General features: G+C 33.7%; 1 protein-coding gene across 1 annotated transcript; it reads left to right on the plus strand.

Moving 5' to 3' along the window:
• Window positions 1-3,701: 3,701 nt before the first annotated feature.
• Window positions 3,702-24,261, plus strand: LOC125651831 (uncharacterized protein C19orf47-like). Its single transcript, XM_048880631.2, has 9 exons — window positions 3,702-3,731; window positions 7,148-7,350; window positions 9,352-9,424; window positions 10,039-10,161; window positions 12,135-12,299; window positions 12,760-12,830; window positions 14,504-14,789; window positions 19,381-19,524; window positions 22,935-24,261. The coding sequence occupies exons 1-9, from the start codon at window positions 3,722-3,724 to the stop codon at window positions 23,015-23,017; spliced, it is 1,158 nt and encodes a 385-aa protein (XP_048736588.2). The 5' UTR covers window positions 3,702-3,721; the 3' UTR covers window positions 23,018-24,261.
• Window positions 24,262-25,361: the final 1,100 nt, after the last annotated feature.

Genomic DNA, 25,361 nt, shown 5'->3' on the forward strand with positions numbered 1-25,361 from the left:
GGACACGCATGCAGAACCTCGGACTTGTGACCACCTTCAAAGAGAGGGAAGCGTCCCACACATTCATGAAACAGCTGATGGCCTTGCCTTTCTTGCCTTGGAATCCTATTGGAATGGCAGCTTTCTTTGAGTTCTTTACTTCTGTAATCACTTCTTTCTTTATTTCGTTCTTCATTTCAGAAACAATTGTTGTAACAATGCTTTTGATGTCCGTGTTTTTAACCACAGACTCACGAATTTCGGATAGGCTTGAATTAATGAGTTTTAACTCCTCTGATATGTATGGAGCGCCAAATTAACATAAACTCAAATAATTGAAGATATCTTCAATTATTTGAAGATATCATCAATTCATTTGATGCGCGCAACAATTTAATTAAAGATATCTTCAAATAATTAATGATATCTTCAATTCTGAATTATTGCGCGCATTAAATGAATTAATGATAGCATTAATTCTTCTGCTGAATTGATGCGCGCTTTAATTGAATTAATGATCTCTTCAAATGAATTAATGATATCAACAATTGAATTGATGCGCGCTACAATTCAATTGAAGAGAGCAATAATTGATATAATGCGCGCATTAAATCAATTGATGAGAGCAATAATTGAATTGATGCGCACATTAATTCATTGGATGAGAGCAATAATGAATTTAATGCGCGTATTAATTCAATTATTGTTCTCTTCAATTGAATTAATGATATCTTTAATTCATTTGAAGAGAGCAATAATTCTTTTAGAGAGAGCAACTATATAATTAAAGATATCTTCAATTCAACATATCCACAATTGAATTAATGATATCTTTAATTGAATTGTTGCTCTCTTTAAAAGAATTTATGCGCGCATGAATTCCTTATACAAAAGCATTGTAAATAATTAAAGATATCTTCAATTGAATTAAAGATATCATCAAATTATTTATACCGAGCTCTAAATCAATTATTGTGAGCAATATTTCTACGAAATTGATGCTCTCATCAATTGAATTGAAGAGAGCAATAATTGAATTAAAGGGACTGATTCACGATTTTTGAACAAAATATTTTTTATTTTTTATGTGAAACATTAAGAATATAACTCATTTAATGTTGACAGCCAACATTTTGACCTTCTGAATGCAAAAATAAAAGCAATATTATAGCCTTAAATCTGTGTTATGTAAGCAAAGACTCGAGTCTTTTCATGTATACAAACACACCAGTGAAATGTTAATTTTGTAACATAAAGCATCTAAATTTTGCATAGTCACAAATTTTAACTTTTAGATGACATATTTTACCTGAAGAATGCTTGAAATGTGAAAGATATAATAAACTTAGATCGATAACCCTTTCTTTTGAAAATTTCGTAAACAAAACATACCACAATCTTTGTTTACAAAACAAAAAATGAACTCTCTAAAATGAGCTTCTGTGATAATGTATAACCTTAATTTTTGTGTGAAATCTTTTAAACACATTAGACAAGTAGATTCTGATCATCAAACGTGAAAAACAAAATTTTGGGGAAAATCGTGAATCAGTCCCTTTATTAATGCGCGCATCAAATCTATTATTGCTCTCATTAATTCAATTAATGCTCTCATAAATTGAATTGAAGAGAGCAATAATTGAATTAATGCGCGCATTAAATCAATTATTGCTCTCATTAATTCAATTGATGCGCGCATTAATTCAATTGATGAGAGCAATAATTGATTTAATGCGCGCATTAATTCAATTAAAGAGAGCAATAATTGAATTGATGATATCTTCAATTATTTGAGTTTATGTTAATTTGGCGCTCCATAGATATGTCAACACAAGTTACAGATGGCTCGGTGTCGGAGCTACTGGTTCTCTGTTGTTTAAGCGGTCTTCTATCCGAGACAGAATTTTTCACAGACGATGGAACGGAAATTAAATTCAACCGACTTTAAACTACTTTTCGGTCAGATGATTTTCCGCCGTGATCCGTTTTCTCAGATTTCTTGCCAGCGTTTTCCTTTCCCTCCAAACACGTCAGTTGGTGAGCAAGTACTCACAGATAGTTCACGTTGAAAAATTGGAAATACGACAATACGCATCAAAATTTCCCCACCTTTCTGAAGCACTGCACTTTGCACAACACGGATATTTTACAGGGATATCTTTTTTCGAGCTTTTATCGTCTAGCAGTAACAAAATTAGTATAATAATGCGGAGCGAGAAAAAACACCCTCATCACGTGACCGGAACCCCTCGTGGAGCATATTTGAGTTCACGATAAGGACGAACAACGATGTTGACGGTACGTGTGTATTAAATCAAATTGCTATGATAAATTACATACACGTATCATATTGATTGATTGTATCTTGCTCGAATGTGGGACGAAAGGCCGGAGTTCTTGAATCCCGGCAGCGACATACCTTAGTCGAAAATATGAATGTTTAATATAAAGGTTTTTAAACCTCTCTTATATATTTTCTAATTCCCTTTTTCAGGTTGGCATCGTTGCATGAACGGAAAGGCCATTAAGTTGGCCCTCCCATTGTACCAGCTTGTGCCCCTGCTGATGCGCGAAGCCAACGTTGTGAAAACCAGGATCGCGGCAGTAGACCTGGAACGCAATGTAAGGCGATCTTCTGTGAAGATGCAGCAAAAAGTGCAACGGGCCACCACTCGCTACATGGATGAAGAGATCTGCGGATCCATTTACGGGGAGGGTTTCACATCTAGTGTAAATGTGACTCATCCATGCATGATCTCTCATGAACTTAAATTTGAAATGTTAATAAAATGCTGTGATGGTAATAAAATGATTTAGTTACGAAGTGGCTGTATTATTATTATCATCAATATTATATATATAAAAATAAGAAAGCAGGAAAATATGCAGTTCCAAATTATATTCATGTATACAAATTTGGATTTTGACATCCAACCTTAAGTGAATACGAACTGCAGAATTTCCTGCTTTTTTATTTGAATTATTTTGACTCTTTCTATTTGGATTACATATTAATTTGAGGATCGCGATGAGGGAAGTCGCATCATAACTGATGTGTTTTGTAAATTAAAAAGACTAAAAGAGCATTTATATTCTTTAAGGTAATCCAACTTAGCATGATGTGCATGTTTTTTCATCGTGGATTACAAAGGTTTTGAAACACATTTGATTCTCCAACATAAAAATCTTCATAGTCAAATACGGCCCAGTTATCTTTTTATCTAATAAAAAAACAAAAAGACCCAGTAATTGGTAAAAAAAAAAAAAAAAAAAGACTTTAGGGTAGAAACTTCACAATTATTAATTAAAACAAAAAATCGACTGTAGGGTCGAAATGTCTCAGTTATGGGAAAAAATATCTTATTGGGTCGAAACCTCTGAGGTCGAAAGGTCTCAGTTATGGGAAAAAAATCTTATTGGGTCGAAACGTCTAAGGTCGAAATGTCTTTGATGTCGAAACGTCCTAGTAATATATAAAAAAAATAAGTGGGACGCTTCGACCCAAAATGGGGTCGAAACGTCCCATTACCTTTTATGCATATGTGTCATAATATTTTCAATGAGTCAGAAGTGTTTTAAAAGGGTTGTACAAATTGAAATCAATTTATATATAAAGTATAATAATTTCAGAAAAAATACATAAATTACAATAAATATTCATTTGGTAAATGTTTGCTCACTGACTGGAAATTAAACGAAATAATTATGACCGAGCTGTTTATTCGCATACAGCCCAAAGAAGATGGCGTCCGGTAATATTTCTTAATATTGATAAGTTTGTTGAAAATAGAAATTAAGTACATTATCAGATTTAGAGATGTTATGTACAAACAAGAAGTTATTTATTGGTACCAAATACAGAGTATCTTGAGTGCTAAATTAGTATTTCGACGGTGGCACACCGACTGACTGACATCGTGAAGACAAAGTATCCCACCGGCGGTACATAGAATCACCGAAATTACCGCTAATCACCGAAATTACCAAAGAAATGACCGAAATTACCAATAAAGGGACCGAAATTACCTCAATGTATGTTTATCTATATACTATCTAGTCACACATCAAATTTCATGAAGATTGGTAACAATTTAAAGGAGTTATGGTCATTAAACCGATTAATGTGAAGCGTAAATTTATACGAGTTATTTCTCATGTTATATATATCGTATTCATGGTATTGATTTATTCAATGTGTGATAAATAGATAAAATAAAATATTTGTCCTGAATTTTATATTGCCATTTGGAACTTACTGGCTATTCATAGTTTGCTTACTGAGTACCTATCGGTAAAGGGAATTAACTCAGATTCACACGTCACAATAATCGGTTTTATGGAAACAATTCCTTCAAATCATTACTAATCTTCATGAAATTTGATGTGTGACTAGATAGTATATAGATGAACATATACTGAGGTAATTTCGGCCCCTTCATTGGTAATTTCGGTAATTTCTTTGGTAATTTCGGTGATTAGCGGTAATTTCGGTGATTCTATGCACCCTCACACCGGTAATATTGTTCAATCAAAATGAACTTAGTGTAGTTCCATATATTTAAAAGAATATTTTTTTTCATTTGCGATTTTTCTTATTTTCATTGTTTCTTTTCTCTAAATTTTTGTACCCCTGGTTTGGAAATTTTGTGTATAAATATGTAGAAATAGTCACCTCAGAGTCATATACAGGTCTCTGGTCAATTCATTACAAAGGAGCTAGTTGATATTAGTAGCTGAGGCTACTTCCTGAGTTGCACTGAGGCTGTTTACACACATGTGAAAAACGCATGGATTTGAAGGTTGACTTGTTTTCTGGTAGAATGTGTTAGAAAATGCCTCATTGGGTGTTTTTTTCTTCTTATAGTAATACATTCATGGTGAAAATAATTACTTGTGTGATACCTTGAAATTTGGGGAAAAAAGACAATAATCAGTATATGGTTTTGGATTTCAGTATTTTGTCCACTTGTCACCTCAGATCTTTGAAACACTTCCCACTCTACTATGCCATGCACAATATTTCCACCATGTACCTCACAAATCCACTACACATACCATTAAAGGAAGTGAACATGAAAAAAATATTTGTTGCATAATAAACTTGAAAGACCTCCTGAAACTGAATAGTGTGGCCTAAATCTAATTTGCTTGTTTCTATTACGAGATTTGATCAATTAAACACTCCAAGTTAAAGGTTTATGGAGGTCATCCATTATTTCCCAGCATGCATCTGTGCTCTGACATAGATGAGACACTTTGCTGTTGACTCTAAACTTACTCAGAAGCACTGTATTCTCACAACCAAGTTGTAAATACTTCTTCAACAAAAGTATCAAATACCATTGCTAATAAGTTATAAAAGCATGTGTCATAAAAGTACTGCAATATAGGCATGTAATTTGTATATTTTATAATAACTGATGTACATGGACCACAGATAAATTTTGGAGATGCAATTTACAATAATATTTTTTATCTACATTAAAAAAATACTTATTTAGAATCTGTATCAGAGCCTGAGGTTTTAAGAAATCCTTCATAATTGCAGTGCTCTTTAGGAAATGCTTCCTAATTTATGTCACAACAAATGAGGGTAAAACTACTCTGATTTTCCCCCCAAGAGGCTGACCGATCTGACCTAGTTGATAAACTGTCTGTAGGCCATAAATCTTGATAAGATGTCTGCAATGTAATTGGAAATGTTTACACACAAATGCCATGTACATGTAAATACAGAAGGTATTTTTCATTTTCGTGTTTTTCTTACTTGTTGAACAAGTTGTTATCCAAGTCCTATAAGACCCTTCCTCTCTGGATACATAAATCCATGGATAAATGCAAGCCGTATCAATTATAATAGGACTTCGACACACTGTGTTAAAATATGGGTGTACTCAGAGAACTGCACTTTTTGTGTAGATCTATTTATTTAATCTGACACAAAATCTTCAAACTCATGACAACATACACGCCCCTTGAATGTACATAGCTACAATTTCCACAAGCACACCAATGAAGGAAAATTCCCCTCTCATTAAAATCAACTGCTGGTGAAGAAGTATTGTTCTGAGAAACAATTTCTTCCTAGAGCTGTAACATCAGGTTCAAATTGATATCCCATATTTAATTCACTTTCTGCTGATGACATTTTAACGTTGATGCTTACACTGTGCCAAAAAGTACACAATGTGTCCTACTGATGTCAGCATCAGTGCTACCCTCTAGTGGATGCTAAGAGCAGGGAGGTATTGATTTTTTCAATATGGCAGCTCCCAAGGATTAGTTAATCTTTATGAAATATCTACATACTGAAGAAAGCTACATCTTAATGATTTTCAGAATTCATTATATACATCAAAATGACAAATCTAAACCCTTTGTCACATTTTCATGTTCACTTCCTTTAACATTTTATGGTCACAGTCATTAATTAAAATGAATACCTCTTAGATTCACATGGTATGCAGAGTATATGGCACAGATCTAAGAAGTCTGATGCCTTGTTAATGTCTTGCAACACAATTTTAGGCATATAATCTGCCTGATTATTTAATGCGGGAAATATGATGAAGTCAATGTAAACAGTGCATTGTGATGTCTTATTTACTGCAGTGTATATTTTTTTTTAACCAAGCAATTATCAAAACCAACAAAATGTCAGAAGGTATGAGAAAACTTGTCTGAAATTTGAAAGCATTTGTGGTGCTTTCCAAACGATTTATTTATTTGATCTATGGGAATGTCAATGAAGTATATCGCAGTGACATCATCATTTCTCCAGAAGCACCATGGGTAATGCTCATAATTTTTCAGTTGATGAAGAGTAAATCACATGACTCAAATGTGTGATCATTGAATCGAGCTTTGCTTGCGTCGCTTTGGTCGCTATTAACAATGACCCACAGAGTCTGAGATGTATTAACATATGCTATGAAAAGCATGGACATTGTGCAGCCATTCAGAACTTTCGTAACTTTACATAATCAAAATCATAACTACTGAAGATCAGAGAGGACACCACTGCCAAGTTTAAAAGGAATTTAGAGAAGAAATATTTGAGCAATTCAGTATTATTATTTTTAATTTAAAAAATAATTCTGAATTTCATATGAACTTTCAAAATAGGTCTATGATATTTCATGTAAAAAACAACTTATTTTATTTTCAGACACATCCTTTTGGATAAAGTTTTTCACAGAATGTGGAATACCAGCTGGAGATGCAACCAGCTATGCCATCATCTTCACAGACAACAGGATTCAGAAGGACATGTTGATGGATCTGACAAAAGAATACCTCAAAGACATGGGAATCACAGTGCTGGGAGATGTCATTGGGATCCTGAAGCATGCAAAGGAAGTCCATTCACAGGTAAAACTAAAATATACAACAGTATTTTGTATTCAAATGCTGTGGCATTATTAAAGGAATTACTTTTGAGAATTCACATATTTTATTTATATATATATATATATATATATATATATATATATATATATATATGCACACTTTTGAATATGTTGCTTGCATTCATGCTTGTGCTTTAGTTCTTTGATGTGGGCATTTGTGATAGTTCTATTCTGTTCTTTAATTACTCTGTCTTATCATCCCCTTGTAATAGCATCAGAGGGGGTATAGTGTAAACAGGGACATTTTTGCTGTTTTATTTTTGCCAATTTTACCCTTATTCTGAATTGGCAAATTTAAAACTGGGTAAATATGAAGTAATTCAGGACTGTAATGTAACTGTAACCGACTTTGCAAATTTTAGTAAATGACCCTGACCCTTTGAGGGGATGAAGGGCAGGAAAGAAAGCTTGGCCACATCATTATGTAAATATACATGAAGAAAAATTTCTCTCCGATCTATGGTGTATATTTATATTATTTATTCGTGGTTCATATTTCCTCCATTGTTTACATATAGGTTATAGTGCAATATCCTTGACCCAGGCACCTATGAGACCACCTTACAGATTTTGTTCAAACTTTGTATGATTGTTAGTCATCATATGTAGTTGATCATAACGCACTGTCATTTTGACAAATTTTACAGGAGTGATGGAACTTTTGTGCTTCACCTTTTTTTTTGTGGCGGTAGGGGACATGGCTATGCGTAGTCTACAGTGAAAGCATCATTGCATGTTACTTAGATACAAAATGTATAGATCTGTAAGGTCTCATAAGTGAAAATAGAAAATAAGGTTTAAGTCCCATTTCTATTGCCATGCTTATAGGCCTAGTCCTTTTTAAATAAAGATATTCTGCTTAATCCTAATATCCACAAATTTTCTATAAATGTTACTGTATATCATTCAGGTTTGAGGTTCTTTAATTCGTAAAAGAAAGAATAGAATATCATAGAATAGAATAGAGTTTATTTCATAATTACAAATCATATACAGTACAAAAACAGCATGCCAACATGAAATAAAGCTTATCATTACTATAACAAATTTAAAATTTTGAATATACATTGTAAAAATGTTTATGTGTACCCTGATATATTTACAGTACCTGTGTTTTATCTGTAATAAAACTTTGATGTTTCATTCTTAGTAAAACACTGATGCACATATGACCCATACTTAAAAAAGAAACAAATTAGATGTCTAGTATGTTAGCATTATAAGTGGGGGTGTATATAAAACAGAAGAAAACATGCTTCTATTGTTTTTGTATTTCCATGATACAAACACAGTAAACATTGAATACCGTAAATAACACAGACACAATAAACATTGAATATCTTAGATGATACAGACACAATAAACATTGAATACCTTAAATAATACAGACATAATAAACATTGAATACCTTAAATAATACAGACACAATAAACATTGAATACCTTAAATAATACAGACACAATAAACATTGAATACCTTAAATAACACAGACACAATAAACATTGAATACCTTAAATAATACAGACACAATAAACATTGAATATCTTAAATAATACAGACATAATAAACATTGAATATCTTAAATAATACAGACACAATAAACATTGAATACCTTAAATAATACAGACATAATAAACATTGAATATCTTAAATAATACAGACACAATAAACATTGAATACCTTAAATAATACAGACACAATAAACATTGAATACCTTAAATAATACAGACATAATAAACATTGAATATCTTAAATAATACAGACATAATAAACATTGAATACCTTAAATAATACAGACATAATAAACATTGAATATCTTAAATAATACAGACACAATAAACATTGAATACCTTAAATAATACAGACACAATAAACATTGAATACTTTAGATGATACAAACACAATAAACATTGAATATCTTAGATGATACAGATAATCATGATGACTTTCTTGTGTCTTGTAGAATGCACGTGACAAAGTTCTGAAGGGTTCTGGAGTGGTCAGGACTTCTTCACCAGTTCCTAAAAGGTCAACAGGTAATTTTCTTACTTTGTACTGAAGTCTGTTTGATTTTATTTGTTTATCTACGGTGATTCTTTGGTTATAAGCCCTTCCTTTATCAATTTCATGCATAGCATCATGAGTGCAACATCTACTGCATTCGTGATATGACTTTTGCTTGTCAAGGGTTGGTGTGTCTTAATCAGGATAAATTTTAGTCTAATGCAGATCAACTTTCTCCATTTATAAATTAAGTATTTGTCAGTTGTATGTATATTTTCCTTTCAAACCATTTTCTTATACATGTAATTAGGTGTAAAGATAAAATAAGTTGAATATTGTACAAAGAAAGTAATGAATAATTAAAATGGGTTTTTATGTAAAATGATCATTATATTTAACTAAAACTACAATGAAAGCATGAAAATGTACTATACTTCAACAATTAGTTTTCATTTTGGTTTTTTAAGGGAGAGAACTCTTATTAATAATACACATTCTTTTACAGATTAGTGGTTGTATTTGTACATAAGTACAGACATGTTAAAAAGAAATAATATTATTGCTGTATTGATTCTGGATATTATAGAAAGCTTTGTTATGACGAAGATAGAATGATATTTAAGACACGATTCAAATTACTCTGTAGCTGCAAGCAGAACAGTCAACCATTACCTTGGTAGTGATCCAGATGCTGCCCCGATGAGTCTGCCAATTGTGCCTAAGTTGTCCAAGGAGCTATCAGCACGACTAGGTGAAGTACCTCAAACAGGTAAACATCTCCAATTCCATCTTCAGAGATTGTAAGTTTTACAAGTTTTTAGTCTGCAGCACAATATCAGAAAGAAAGAAAAATGATTACTCGTTACTTATCTGCTTCACGTACATGTAAATCATCCACAGAACGTCTTCAACCATCTCTGTCCGCATCCCAAGAATCTGTTCTCTGCCCTCTCCTTCACTGTTCTTCTCCAGTGGTTTTTAGCTCACCTGAGCTGAAAGCTCAAGTGAGCCTTTCTGATCGCCTGTTGTTTGTCGTCTGTCCGTCTGTCTTTCTGTAAACATTTTACATTTTTGACTTCTTCTCCAGAACCACTGGGCCAATTTCAACCAAACTTGGCCAAAAGCATCCTTGGGTGAAGGGCTTTCAAGTTTGTTCAAATGAAGGGCCATGTCCCTTTCAAAGGGGAGATAATCACAAAAATGAAAAAATAGGGTGGGGTCATTTAAAAATCTTCTTCTCAAGAACCACTGAGCCAGAAAAGCTGAAATTTACATGAAAGCTTCCTGACATAGTGCAGAATCAAGTATGTTAAAATCATGGTCCCCGGGGGTATGTTAGGGCCACAATAGGGGATCAAAGTTTTACATGCAAATATATAAGGAAAAATCTTTAAAAATCTTCTTCTCAATAACCACTGAGCCAGAAAAGCTGATATTTACATGAAAGCTTTTTGACATATTTCCAATTTAAGTTTGTTCAAATCATGGCCCCCGGGGTTAGGATGGGGCCACAAGTGGTGATCAAAGTTTTGCATACAAATATATAGGGAAAATCTTTAAAAATATTCTTCTTAAAAACTACTGGGCCAGGAAAATGGAAATTTACATGAAAGTTTCCTGGCATAGTGCAGATTCAAGTTTGTTAAAATCATTGTCCCTGGGGTTAAGATGAGGTGACAATGGGGGATCAATTTTTACATACAAATATATAGGAAAAATCATTAAAAATCTTCTGAAAAATCACAGGGCCAGAAAAGTTTACATTCACATGAAAGCTTCCTGACCTAGTCCAGATTCAATTTTGAAAAAATCATGGCCCCCGAGAGTAGGTTGGGGTCACAATAGGGATCAAAGTTTTACATGTGAATATATAGGAAAATTTTTTAAATATGAGCCCAGGAGAGCGATGGGGCCCATGGGCCTCTTTGTTGGTCCTCCTGTTTTTCTTTTGCTTTTTGGTGTCCAAGAAAGAACTATAATGCAATCATGTTATGGTCTTTTCTGAGGATGTGTCCAATGACTTTCACCTTCTATACCTAAGGGTTGTTTTTAGTTTTTCCTGCCATCTGATTTTAAGAATTCTCCTCAAAATGTTATTGTGGAGCACGTCAATCATCTTGAATTCATTTTTTCGTGTTTCACATCCATACATTGATACTGGTATAACTAGGTCGTATAACACCTTAATTTTGTTTTCTTACTGATGATGTTTGAGTTTCATATCCTTTTGAGTCCTGATCGTGCCTTTGAAACTGTTCCTCTCATATCTTCCATTCCTCTTCCTTGTTTTGAAATGGTTGCATCCTGATATACAAATATGTTGACATCTTCTAATTCAATACTTTGGTGATGTTATATAGTGTTTTCAAATGTTGCATTGGCACAACTTCTTCAGCCTCAGTTAAGATGATGATCTATTGCCTCTTGTTCATTCTTATCTGTTTCTTAACTTCTTTATTTTGAATGGAAAGTGATATATCAGTTCATGTAATAATACTGTGATATGTTGCAGTACTGAAAATATACTTGTAGTAGCACATGCTATTTTAAATAAACACACGTGTACAATATATTACTACATGTATATGAGAAAAGACTTCTTTCAAATTACAAATTCTGAATTCTTTTCAAAGATTGTTACTTATTCTTTTTTAACTTATATTTTTATGAAATAACTTAAATTAATGTATTGAAACACAAACAAATAAACTAATGACTTATGTAGTATTTTCTTTATTCCAGAATCTCCAAAATCAAATAATAATGTTGTAAAGATTAATAAACGAACCGCAGAAGAAGTTCCTGTCCCAAAGTCTCGTCGTGTTTTACCGGAACATGAGGGAAGATATAAAATTACCATGCCAGCTGGTACTACCCCCAAAACTCAGAAAATTTTACAACAAACAGGTACAAAAAGTGACACATTACAGGCATGACATCATCTAAACCGGATCTTGTATTTTAGATATACTATATATCAAGTATGTATGTAGTAATAGTAGGAGAAATAAATTTATGCAATTTTAAAAAAAAAAAGTAAATGATGTGTTATGTAGAAAGCCAACAATTATTAATAGTATAATTACTATATAACTATATTTATATCTAACACAAGTGCAAAAATTTTCCATACAAATTACGGTGAATTCTTGGGTATATTGTTTGATTCAACAACACATGAGACTTGGAAAATTAAAATATAATGATAGTATATGTGTTCAATACCAGAACCAGTATGTTACATTCGCTTCATTTTTTGAAAATTTACTGTTTACTGGCAGAAATATAATGCTAATGTTTATTTCATCAGGAAGAAGGAATTTTAAGGTCTTTGACAGAAATATAATGCTAATGTTTATTTCATCAGAAAGAAGGAAGTTTAATGTCTTTGACAGACTTGGTGAAGAATCCGGTACAAAAGCTTCCACAGATACCCCAGTATGTAGTACACTCTATATCTTACACAGATATCCCAGTATGTAGTACACTCTATATCTTACACAGATATTCCAGTATGTAGTACACTCTATATCTTACACAGATATTCCAGTATGTAGTACACTCTATATCTTACACAGATATCCCAGTATGTAGTACACTCTATATCTTACACAGATATCCCAGTATGTAGTACACTCTATATCTTACACAGATATCCCAGTATGTAGTACACTCTATATCTTACACAGATATCCCAGTATGTAGTACACTCTTTATCTTACACAGATACCCCAGTATGTAGTACACTCTATATCTTACACAGATATCCCAGTATGTAGTACACTATATATCTTACACAGATACCCCAGTATGTAGTATACTCTATATCTTACACAGATATCCCAGTATGTAGTACACTCTATATCTTACACAGATATCCCAGTATGTAGTACACTCTATATCTTACACAGATATCCCAGTATGTAGTACACTCTATATCTTACACAGATATCCCAGTATGTAGTACACTCTATATCTTACACAGATACCCCAGTATGTAGTACACTCTATATCTTACACAGATATCCCAGTATGTAGTACACTCTATATCTTACACAGATATCCCAGTATGTAGTATACTCTATATCTTACACAGATATCCCAGTATGTAGTACACTCTATATCTTACACAGATATTCCAGTATGTAGTATACTCTATATCTTACACAGATATCCCAGTATGTAGTACACTCTATATCTTACACAGATACCCCAGTATGTAGTACACTCTATATCTTACACAGATATTCCAGTATGTAGTACACTCTATATCTTACACAGATACCCCAGTATGTAGTACACTCTATATCTTACACAGATACCCCAGTATGTAGTACACTCTATATCTTACACAGATACCCCAGTATGTAGTACACTCTATATCTTGCACAGATACCCCAGTATGTAGTACACTCTATTTTTACTTTTGACTTGGGCCTTGACCTTAATTTTGGATTAAGACTAAATATCTCCTTATAAGCAATTTTTGAGCCAAGCATAAATTTCTGATTTCCATAACGATTTCAAATATTTTTATTTCACTAGATACCTTGACCTAGGCTATATGACCTTGGTCATAACACAATATTTGGTCATATGCAATCTTTGCAAAATATGATATTTCTCAATTTCTGTGCTATGACCCATACAAATATTTTTTAAAGGGACTAGTTCACATTTTTGGGAAAAAAAATATTTTTCATTTTTGATGTTAAGAAATAAAGATATAACTCATTCAATGTTGAAAACCAAATTCTGGACCTTCTGAATGCAAGGATAAGGGCAGGAATATTTAAACTTGAATTCAGTGTTATGTAAACAAAGTCTTTTTATGTATACAAACCAGTGACATGTTAATTTTGTGATTTAAAGCATCCAAAAGTTTTAGTCACAAATTTTAATTCTAAAATTGTTTGGACATCTATGTCTGATTTTTTAAATCAAACTCAAATTGATTAAAATTGGAAGAATCCTTCTTCTACAGTTTTTAGTAAATTGTATTACAAAAGACTTATAAAGATAGAATTATTTGGATGTGACACTTTGTCTCAATTTTAGATGACATTTATCGAAAGCAGTCTTTGATCATATGTATGTTTTATTTTAACCAGCCCTCCGTATTCAATCGACTCGGTGGAAAGACGGCACTGAAACGATCGGCCACTTCAACATCCATAGACTTAGACACAAGTTCTGCTGATCCTCCTCTGGAGTATGCTGGCATCTTAAAGTCATCCCCTTCTCCTGTCAAAAAAACTAAAATCACTATCACCAACAACAAGAAGTACGCATCTTTGGGGAAGATCACCATATCCAACAAAACTGTGACAAGTGCTGCCGGTAAAATTCAGCAAAAAACAGTTACAACCAAAAAACTGCTTCTGGCCAAAACAAGAGGTGGGTAACCTTAGTTTCTGATCTATGCTTACATGCCTTCCATCAGATGGGGACAAGAAATAAAAACTACATGGAAATATCACAGTTTTGTGTGTAATGTTCTGGTTTTTCACAGTCAAATTTGGAAGTTCTACTCATATATAGATATCCACATTGAACTTAGAACATATTAATATAAAAATGTCTAAATTTGATATTATAAAGAATCAAACATTTTTGAGTCGGCTCGTGAAAGTGAGAATACCCTTGTTATCACCGTCACTGCACTTCGGATTTTGAGTACAAACCTTTTTTGATACATATGCGAGATAATGCAAATAGTTCCTAATCTCTAATAATTGAAATTTCAGCAACATATGGGAAATATTGTGCATATCAAAGTGGTTGGTTTAAACAAAGTATTGGTTATTGTGTTCTTGCATTTAAAAGCAGTGTTACCTAATTGCAATGATATTTTCTTTATCATTTGGTTTGGAGACTACGTGAATCTGCATGAGTACGTTATGTTCATTGTTCAATCTCTACCCAGAGTTATCGTTCCTTACCCCCACAACAGCAGTGTTATTCCACATGTAAATCTATTACATGTATTCTAACAGAATTCTGACGAAAATATATCTGTAATGAATTAACGAATTCTATATTTGCTTTGTTTAAATAGATAAACAATGAACGAATTGACATCATTTACATATGCACATGGTACTTTTTTGAGGAAATACTTCATGTAAACAGAATGAAAGAGGTGATCAAGATATTTGAAGTCATCTTGGAATTTGAGAATAATTTGTATTGATACCTTCTACAAATTGTGTCCGGGCTGTTACTGTTTTGTCTTTTGTGGTAGACTTTTAATATACCAATAAATGATCATCTCATGTAGATGTGCTGGGTACAATGGATACCTTTGATCTTGAACTTTTATGTTCACACAATTTTTTAAGCTTTTGTAGGTAAATTCCTCTAACCGATGTGTTGTGTTCCTAGTTTGTGACGTTGTATTTCCATAGATATCTAGTTAAGCCTAATTCGCATGTTTTACCATACTTTAAAGATTCAGAATTAAAGCTTATAGGACGGTTCTGTATACACCCACTCCTTGTTGGAAATCGTGGGCGAGTCGATTCTGAAGTCCTCGAGACCTTTAAAATTTTTTTATACCCCCTGCAAACGAAGTTTGAGAGGGTATATTGGAATCACCATGTTCATCTGTCTGTCCGTCTGTCTGTAGACGTGATTTTGTCCATGCATGTTCTAAGAAACTAGTGCTCAGATTTTTCTGAAAATGTGTACATTCATTACTCACCATATGATGATGTGTATCTAGTATTTTCGTATTGATTGAACAATTTATCTTCAGTTTACAGGTTTTTTTCTACTTTTGGACTTAGTCATACTAAAAAAAGAGGATAACTTAAAAAATTCTTGAAGAGATTTGATTTATTATAAATGTTGTTAATACATTGTTCTTAGACTGTATTCATGTATTTCTTATTTTAAATTAGAATATTTAAAGTATTTAAAAGTTATTCTAATTTTTATTTTGTTTTAAGAATATTGTTTTTGGCCGGGTTGCACGAAGTGCAAATCCGGTCTATAGTATGGTGAAGTGCGGGCGGGCGGGCGGGCGGGCGGTTGGGGAAATTTTGTGAAATCAACTCCTCCTACAGTTTTTTATGTACAACCTTGAAACTTTGCAGAAAGTAAGTATATATATTGAAGTTATGCACTAGGTTTTTTGAAGTCTGACCTTTGTCGAATATGGGTGCTACAGCAAAAAGTTGTTACTAAAAATAGAGTTCAACTTGAAAAAGGTAAATGAGATTATCTTTTGTGGTTAAATTTAGTTGCACTACCTCTGAGGAAAAATTCAATTATATATGAATGTCAAATTTTCTGGGCATGAGTTGTAAATTTGCAATATAAATAAAGAAATTCTGTTTCTTTATCATATAATCATATACAATTCAAGCACCTGAAGTTATTGTTCATTTTAGTTATTATTACTTAATATTACATATATCAGCAGTGCTCCAAGTTGCGAGTAAAACAGTCGCATTTGCGACCAGAAAATCAATTTTGCGACTAGAGATTATAATTAAGTCACATTTTCGCGAGTCAAGAAAATTTGGGTAACCAGTAAAATTTTAGAATCGGAAGTCTGAATAAATATTTTTAGTCTCGGTCAAAACAATCAAGATGGCGGGAAAACGAGGTTTAGAGCACTTTGGATTTATCAATAGTAAAAAACAGAAGCCTCAGCCTTGTACATGTAACAAAGAAATTCAAGAATCACACGGGGAAAGTTCTGCATCAAAAGATGGCGTAGCAATGTCTAAAGAGAAATGCAAAGTAAAGGAAGAACCCCAGTCCTGAAATGGCAGAGGAAATTTTCGTGATGGCAAAATGTTTTGCAGAATTTGTGAGGCCAATAAGCCAGCAACGTCCACAATTTCTAGACATCCATTGTCCTATTTCGCCACGACCGAGTGTACATCTTTCAAACGTGGAAATGTGACTATTCACGGTAACAGTAAGAGACATGTCGTTGTCCGTGACTGCATTATTAGCAGTAAGTCGAGCGGGGCAACAGATAACTACCACCAAATAAATCCCTACCCAAATTATTTACTCTAAATATTGCAACCCGGCCAATTGAGTCTTTGACCCATTTTTTGAGAATATTTCACAAACAGAATTAGACCTTTTACATGCATTTTATATTAAAGTAAAATAACACAAGCTAATTTTAACTTGTGGGTATAAATCAACAGGCTAAGATGAAAACCTACAAGCCAAAATAAAAATGATGAAGCAGTGCTCTTTTTTCATATGTTTATTTTTTTAAATCAATGATTTCTCCCATCATTACTGAATCTAGTGGGTCAACAGGCATTGTTTGGACAAGTCACTAAGTTACATAAGTCATATGGTACAATGTTTAGGTTTCTTGACCATCGCACCTCTAATCCACAACCTGTTTACCGCAGGTCTAGATCCAAAGTCTTCCAATTTCATGCCACATCGGTGTTGTCACTAGTGATTTTTCAAAGCAAATTCTGGACTCATGGTTTATAAGCAGCACGATCACGAGTCCCATGAACTTTTTTGATAATCGTCTACGCGATGAGCAGTGCACTTGTGTCATCACTACAACCCGACCTCAATATGACAATAAATCAATGTAGATAGGACATGTTCGAGTGATTAATTAATATTTATTAATTAACAAACGATGCTACTTTCCATTCTGATAAAAACGACTTCAGGAAGACTTGGTAAAACATAGACTCCGATTTTTTTTAGATAAATGAATAACAAAAACCTTATACTTGGAATTCAATTTAATTATCCCTATAAGTAAACGTACTCGCTGCACATATCTATATTTTTTATCAGAATGTGATGTCCGACCTTTAAAACATTTGTTTGACTCCGAGTTTCTTAAAAAATCATAAAAGAAAAATCCGGATTGAAATGGTTGTTGAAATCGGTCATTCATGTAAGCGTTTGAATGATTCTGAGTGCAAGTTTAAGAAAAGCGAATAGCACATTACCTTATAAAATGGATACGATGCGATCATGGTTTGTAAATCACCACTCGCTAAGATTTTAGAGTGTCCACTATTTTCACTCACTATTTCTCAAATGTACTCGCATTTTGCGAGTATTTCTCACTAATTTCAAGCCCTGACCTTTACATTTTGAATAGTGAATGTATGAATATTTCCATTTTTTATATCCATTTTCTGTTGGGGGGAGAGGGGGAGGGGGGGGGGGGGTGTTCATACTTAAGCAATTTTTAAACCATGTACCAAATTAAGAGAAATGATAATAAACAATGAAATTCTCTGAAAATCCTATTTATTGGTATAGTGTTTATATTGAGCATAACCGGATATATTTTGATATTTGATTGATTCATTGATTTTTTTTAAAGCAACATTTTCAATAAAGAAATTAATATACGAAATGACCATTTGATTAGACAACAAATTAATATACGAGATGATTAGACAACTTCTGGTTTGATCTGAGGAAGTCTGTTTTATCCAGTATATAGTGTGCCCCGCAGAGGGTATTTGTCCCGAAAGGACAGGTCTAGTTTGAAACTATTGTATTTTATAGGAAACTAGGACATGTACATGTATACCTTATAGAATGTACCATTGATGGGTGTACAAATTGTATTACTTGTACCAAATAAGAAAATGTAGAGCTGTATAGTATCGTGCTATTTACATTCTTATGTGTACCTAGATGTATATCATCTATATTTGTTGTATTCATGCAGTCATATTCTACTATTAAACTGACTTTTGTAACTCGCATGCAAAGTTCATTAAGAGTAGAGTCAGTTATTTTTTGTGAGGTCAATTTGTCACAGAATGGATGGTGAGGGAAAAAAATAAGCATTTTTGTGTGGCCTTGATTTATAGTTTTCTTTTTTTTTTGCAGATCAGTTTGTTTTGGTTATGTAAGATTTCAATTTGTAGATGTGTCTTTATCACCAATAAATAAAAAAAAAAATTAAAATTAATAGAGAACCCAATGAAAATGATTTAACAGTGTTTTGGGGTTTTTTTTGCAGTGAATTCAAATCCAACATCATCATCAGCAGCAATGGACAAAGCTGCAGAAAGTATGAGCATCAGACAGAGGCTGGGAAAAAAGATCAGCCTTCCGGTGGTATCTAGCACCACTGACGACATGGATACCCCCAAAGTCAAAACGGGTAAGTAACACTAAACACAGGAATGTAGCACTAAACACGGGAATGTAGCACTAAACACGGGAATGTAGCACTAAAACACTAAACACAGGAATGTACCACTAAACACAGGAATGTAGCACTAAACACGGGAATGTAGCACTAAACACCGGAATGTAACACTAAACACAGGAATGTAGCACTAAACACGGGAATGTAACACTAAACACAGGAATGTAACACTAAAACACTAAACACAGGAATGTACCACTAAACACGGGAATGTAGCACTAAACACCGGAATGTAACACTAAACACGGGAATGTAGCACTAAACACGGGAATGTAGCACTAAACACCGGAATGTAACACTAAACACCGGAATGTACCACTAAACACGGGAATGTAACACTAAACACGGGAATGTAACACTAAACACGGGAATGTACCACTAAACACGGGAATGTAACACTAAACACGGGAATGTAACACTAAACACAGGAATGTAACACTAAAACACTAAACACAGGAATGTAACACTAAACACGGGAATGTAACACTAAACACAGGAATGTAACACTAAACACGGGAATGTAACACTAAACACAGGAATGTAACACTAAACACAGGAATGTAACACTAAGCACGGGAATGTAACACTAAAACACTAAACACAGGAATGTAACACTAAACACGGGAATGTAACACTAAACACAGGAATGTAACACTAAAACACTAAACACAGGAATGTAACACTAAACACTAAACACAGGAATGTAACACTAAACACTAAACACGGGAATGTAACACTAAGCACGGGAATGTAACACTAAACACGGGAATGTAACACTAAACACGGGAATGTAACACTAAGCACGGGAATGTAACACTAAACACGGGAATGTAACACTAAACACGGGAATGTAACACTAAGCACGGGAATGTAACACTAAACACAGGAATGTAACACTAAAACACAGAAATGTAACACTAAACACAGGAATGTAACACTAAAACACAGAAATGTAACACTAAACACAGGAATGTAACACTAAACACGGGAATGTAACACTAAACACAGGAATGTAACACTAAACACGGGAATGTAACACTAAAACACTAAACACAGGAATGTAGCACTAAACACAGGAATGTACCACTAAACACAGGAATGTAACACTAAAACACTAAACACAGGAATGTAGCACTAAACACAGGAATGTAACACTAAAACACTAAACACAGGAATGTAACACTAAACACAGGAATGTACCACTAAACACAGGAATGTAACACTAAAACACTAAACACAGGAATGTAACACTAAACACAGGAATGTACCACTAAAACACTAAACACAGGAATGTAGCACTAAACACAGGAATGTAACACTAAACACAGGAATGTAACACTAAAACACTAAACACAGAAATGTAACACTAAACACAGGAATGTACCACTAAACACAGGAATGTAACACTAAACACAGGAATGTAACACTAAAACACTAAACACAGAAATGTAACACTAAACACAGGAATGTAACACTAAAACACTAAACACAGGAATGTAGCACTAAACACAGGAATGTAACACTAAACACAGGAATGTAACACTAAAACACTAAACACAGGAATGTAACACTAAACACAGGAATGTACCACTAAACACAGGAATGTAACACTAAAACACTAAACACAGGAATGTAACACTAAACACAGGAATATACCACTAAACACAGGAATGTAACACTAAACACAGGAATATACCACTAAACACAGGAATGTAACACTAAAACACTAAACACAGGAATGTAACACTAAACACAGGAATGTAGCACTAAACACAGGAATGTAACACTAAACACGGGAATGTAACACTAAACACCGGAATGTACCACTAAACACGGGAATGTAGCACTAAACACGGGAATGTAACACTAAGCACGGGAATGTAGCACTAAACACGGGAATGTAACACTAAACACAGGAATGTAACACTAAGCACGGGAATGTAACACTAAACACAGGAATGTACCACTAAACACAGGAATGTAACACTAAAACACTAAACACAGGAATGTACCACTAAACACAGGAATGTAACACTAAACACAGGAATGTAGCACTAAACACAGGAATGTAACACTAAACACGGGAATGTAACACTAAGCACGGGAATGTAACACTAAACACAGGAATGTACCACTAAACACAGGAATGTAACACTAAAACACTAAACACAGGAATGTACCACTAAACACGGGAATGTAGCACTAAACACAGGAATGTACCACTAAACACGGGAATGTACCACTAAACACGGGAATGTAACACTAAACACAGGAATGTAACACTAAACACAGGAATAGGAATGGTTCAGTATGTTGATTGGCGTGTGGCTGCACCAAATGGGAAAACAAATGAACAAAATTAAAATGCTGTTAACCATTTCATTAAGTGGGAATTAATGGCAAACTGTGATGGCAAACTGTGGATATGTACAAATTAAATTTATAGCAGTATGTACTATCATGATATAAATATAAAGGTTATCAATCTTATATGCCCACATAGAAATGTGGACATGATGCATTGGTCAGTCTGTATGTCTTTCCACTGAATCAGGTCTGTACTTCTGTAACTTTGATTTGATGGTGGCATATGATAAGGTACATGTATGCCTTGTAGCAATCTAATTATTATCGCATCATTTATAATCACTCTGATACTTTATGTTGGAAATACTGTATAGAGTATCAGATTGATCAGAAAAGTTCTGATTTTAATTAGATTAGTTTTATAGCTGTGTATATGGGTTTCAAATGGGGTCTTGTGCATGGAAGGGGGAATTTCTGAAGACAAAGAATATTAAAATTTAGTATCTATCATTCCAAGGAAACTAGATTGAGGCTGAAAATATTGTTTGCCTTTACCATAATAGATTTAAGTGATTTGATGTTGGCATATGATAGAATAGTTTCAAACTTGGGTCCTGTCTCCTGGGATGGGGTTAATACTTAGCAAAGTAGGAGGATGGCCCTACACAACAGATGACGATAACATGAATATCCTAAAGTCATAAATGAAGGTCAACTTTGCCGTAATTGCTAAACACATCTTGATTTCACAGATAACATGAGCATTGTATTTTTCCAGCCAACTGTTTATGTGTACCTCAATGTGTGTGTTTGCTCACAAGATTTAATCAACATTTTCTTAAACTTGCAAGAATTACAATGTGGGGTCTAATTTATTTTCAATTTTAGATATAAATCTGCTGCACTGTAGGGTTAATTCCAATATGCCTACACTGAGTTTTGCAGCCATTGTTTTGAAAGTAATATTATTGCAATACATGCAACATTGATACACTATGACAGTATAGTTGTTGTTTGTCCAGAGTGTAAAGAATGTTTTTTAATGTTTTCCGCAGGCATCACAAAAGGACGAGGAGGGCAGAAATCTGAAGTTACCTCAAGCAGTGGGGTGTTCAGCAGACTGGGAAAAGTGGTGTAACTCGGAGATTTAGCAGAGGGTATTTCAAATGCACAGTAAGGGGTCTTACAGGAGTGAAATCTAAATGTATAAGCTGTCTCCCAAACAGAATAGAGCTTGAAGACTTGTAGCAGAGTCAAAGTTCCTCAAGAGGGCATTATTAGTGTGGAAAGATGTAATGTCTACAAGAGAATGGATGTACTGTATATATAAACCTAGGTTGTTTTATGATGTTTATTATAAAAATAGGTTTAGGTAAAACCGATACATGATCATGAATTTGTCAATGTGTGACATTACATTGATGTTATTCATTTATTTCATTGCTCATGATGTATATTTCTATGACAATGATGTTTGAACTTAAAATGATGGCAATGATGTAAACATCCCACATGAAATTTATTGTATAACGAAATCTGTAAAATGTGATGAAAATGGTACATCATTTTGTCATGAATAGTTCTATTTTTTACAGCTTTGTTTTCAGGTTGTTTTGTGAATAAAGCAGGTTTCCTTTTAGTGGGAAAATAAGATTTGTTAAATACATTTTCCCCCTCAATATGTTACTTGTTACACAGAATTGTTTTGTCCTGGATCAGTGTCTATAACTAAAGGGTGGCCCCTATCGTTTTTATTGGTAAAAAGTCCAAGCTCATCAGGTCACAATGTAACAAATGGTTTCCAGATGATATATTGAATACTATTGGAGATTCTGAGATATAATTTCACATGAATGATCCTTATTCAGTAAAGGTCAAAAGTTAAGTTTGTAATAATTTTCAGATAATAACACTGATTAATGGGTGTTTTTTTTGTTTTGTTTTGTTTTTTTGCTTTTGAGATCTGAAAGTCAAGGTCACAGCTCACAAATCTGTTTGTGATAAATTGGTTATTGAATGAAATTTGCTTAAGAAATAAAATGCACAATTCCATTGTTCTAATGTGACTTAACTTTAGGGCTGTTATCACACCCACCCTTTTACATTTTGCGATTTTTTTGCTCTCTGTTCAAAGATACAGTAAACTGTCCAAAGGTGGATAAACACTGGATACATAAACTGAGGACCATTTATGTAAAGAGATTTTGCTCCACGAGTAAATCAACTACAAAGATTGATGGATCAATTACCTATAACAACATTAAAAATTTCAGGGTAAATATAGTATTGCAATCCAACTGCATTGAATTTTGTCATTTTTTTCTACATCTTGTATTAAGTAACTTTATAATATAAAAATCCTAATAAATATACTTAAAATATTGATGTATTTGATTTTTATTATCAAAGGGATATCTTAGATTGCTTCAATCTTTAAGGTCAAGCTTGCAGCATATTGGTAAAACTGGTTAATGTGACTTTAGCAAAGGTTTCTGTGTAGTACACTGTATATTTATGCCCCCCTTCAAAGAAGAAGGGCATATTGCTTTGGACTTGTTGGTCGGCCGGTCGGTAGACCACATGTTGTCCGCTCAATATCTTGAGAACTGTTCACTTGATCATAATGATATTTCATATGTGCAGGGTTCGAAATTACCTCATGTCCGTAAGTCCAAGACTAGTGAAAAACGTGTCGGACTAGTAAACTCTCTATAGCACTAGTCCGTACGGACTAGTGAAAATCCGGAAATCAATCTTGTATTGGTTAAGATTTTAGCAAGATTTGTCTGAGTCTCTTAGATGTTTGAACTTATGGTCGATTACCTGCATGATTAAGTGTTTGCGTGACTGATCTTTCAAACACATGGAGTGCGTTCGAGACCGCCATTCTTCGAACGAGCACAAATTCCTGCCGATTCCGAACTCCGAGTACGAATCACGAGAACGGATTCGAGGTGCAAGAACTGCAAGTAGTGTGATCTAAGAACAAGCACGCTTGTGCGCACATGTTCTCGTCATTCACGACTCAAACACAGGAGTTTGTAACACTATAGCTCATGGCTTGGTAAATCGAGTGAATTTTATTGATAACATTTCGAACTCCTGTGACTGTAAGAACTGAGCACAAAAACAATGGGAACGTTGATCTTGAACGCACTTATGGACGTTTATAAAAGGATTAACTCGGAGGTTACTGTATGCTTCTGAAGATCTTGAATGCAAAATAAAGTATGAAGGTCTTTTTCTTCTGAATTGCTTGCAACTTTGATGTGTTTGGTTTCATTAAATACTATTGAATAAAATGATCATTTAATGATATACTGGACGGACTAGTGAAATGCTTTGCGGACTAGTGAACATCAATAGTGACTAGTCCGTACGGACTAGTGCTTGAAAAAGTTAATTTCGAACCCTGATGTGGGTTAGTTATGAGAAGAAGAGGACCCCTATTGTTTTTCAGGTCAAAAGGTCAAGGGTCTATC

Source organism: Ostrea edulis, chromosome 5, assembly GCF_947568905.1.
Source record: "Ostrea edulis chromosome 5, xbOstEdul1.1, whole genome shotgun sequence".
In the NCBI taxonomy this organism is placed as follows: Eukaryota; Metazoa; Mollusca; class Bivalvia; order Ostreida; family Ostreidae; genus Ostrea; species Ostrea edulis.

Excerpts from the sequence above, each read along its gene's own strand:
- LOC125651831 (XM_048880631.2), top strand. Across the intron at positions 7,351-9,351 it reads CAAAGGAAGTCCATTCACAG|AATGCACGTGACAAAGTTCT; the intron begins GTAAAACTAAAA and ends TGTGTCTTGTAG. Across the intron at positions 12,831-14,503 it reads AAGCTTCCACAGATACCCCA|CCCTCCGTATTCAATCGACT; the intron begins GTATGTAGTACA and ends TATTTTAACCAG.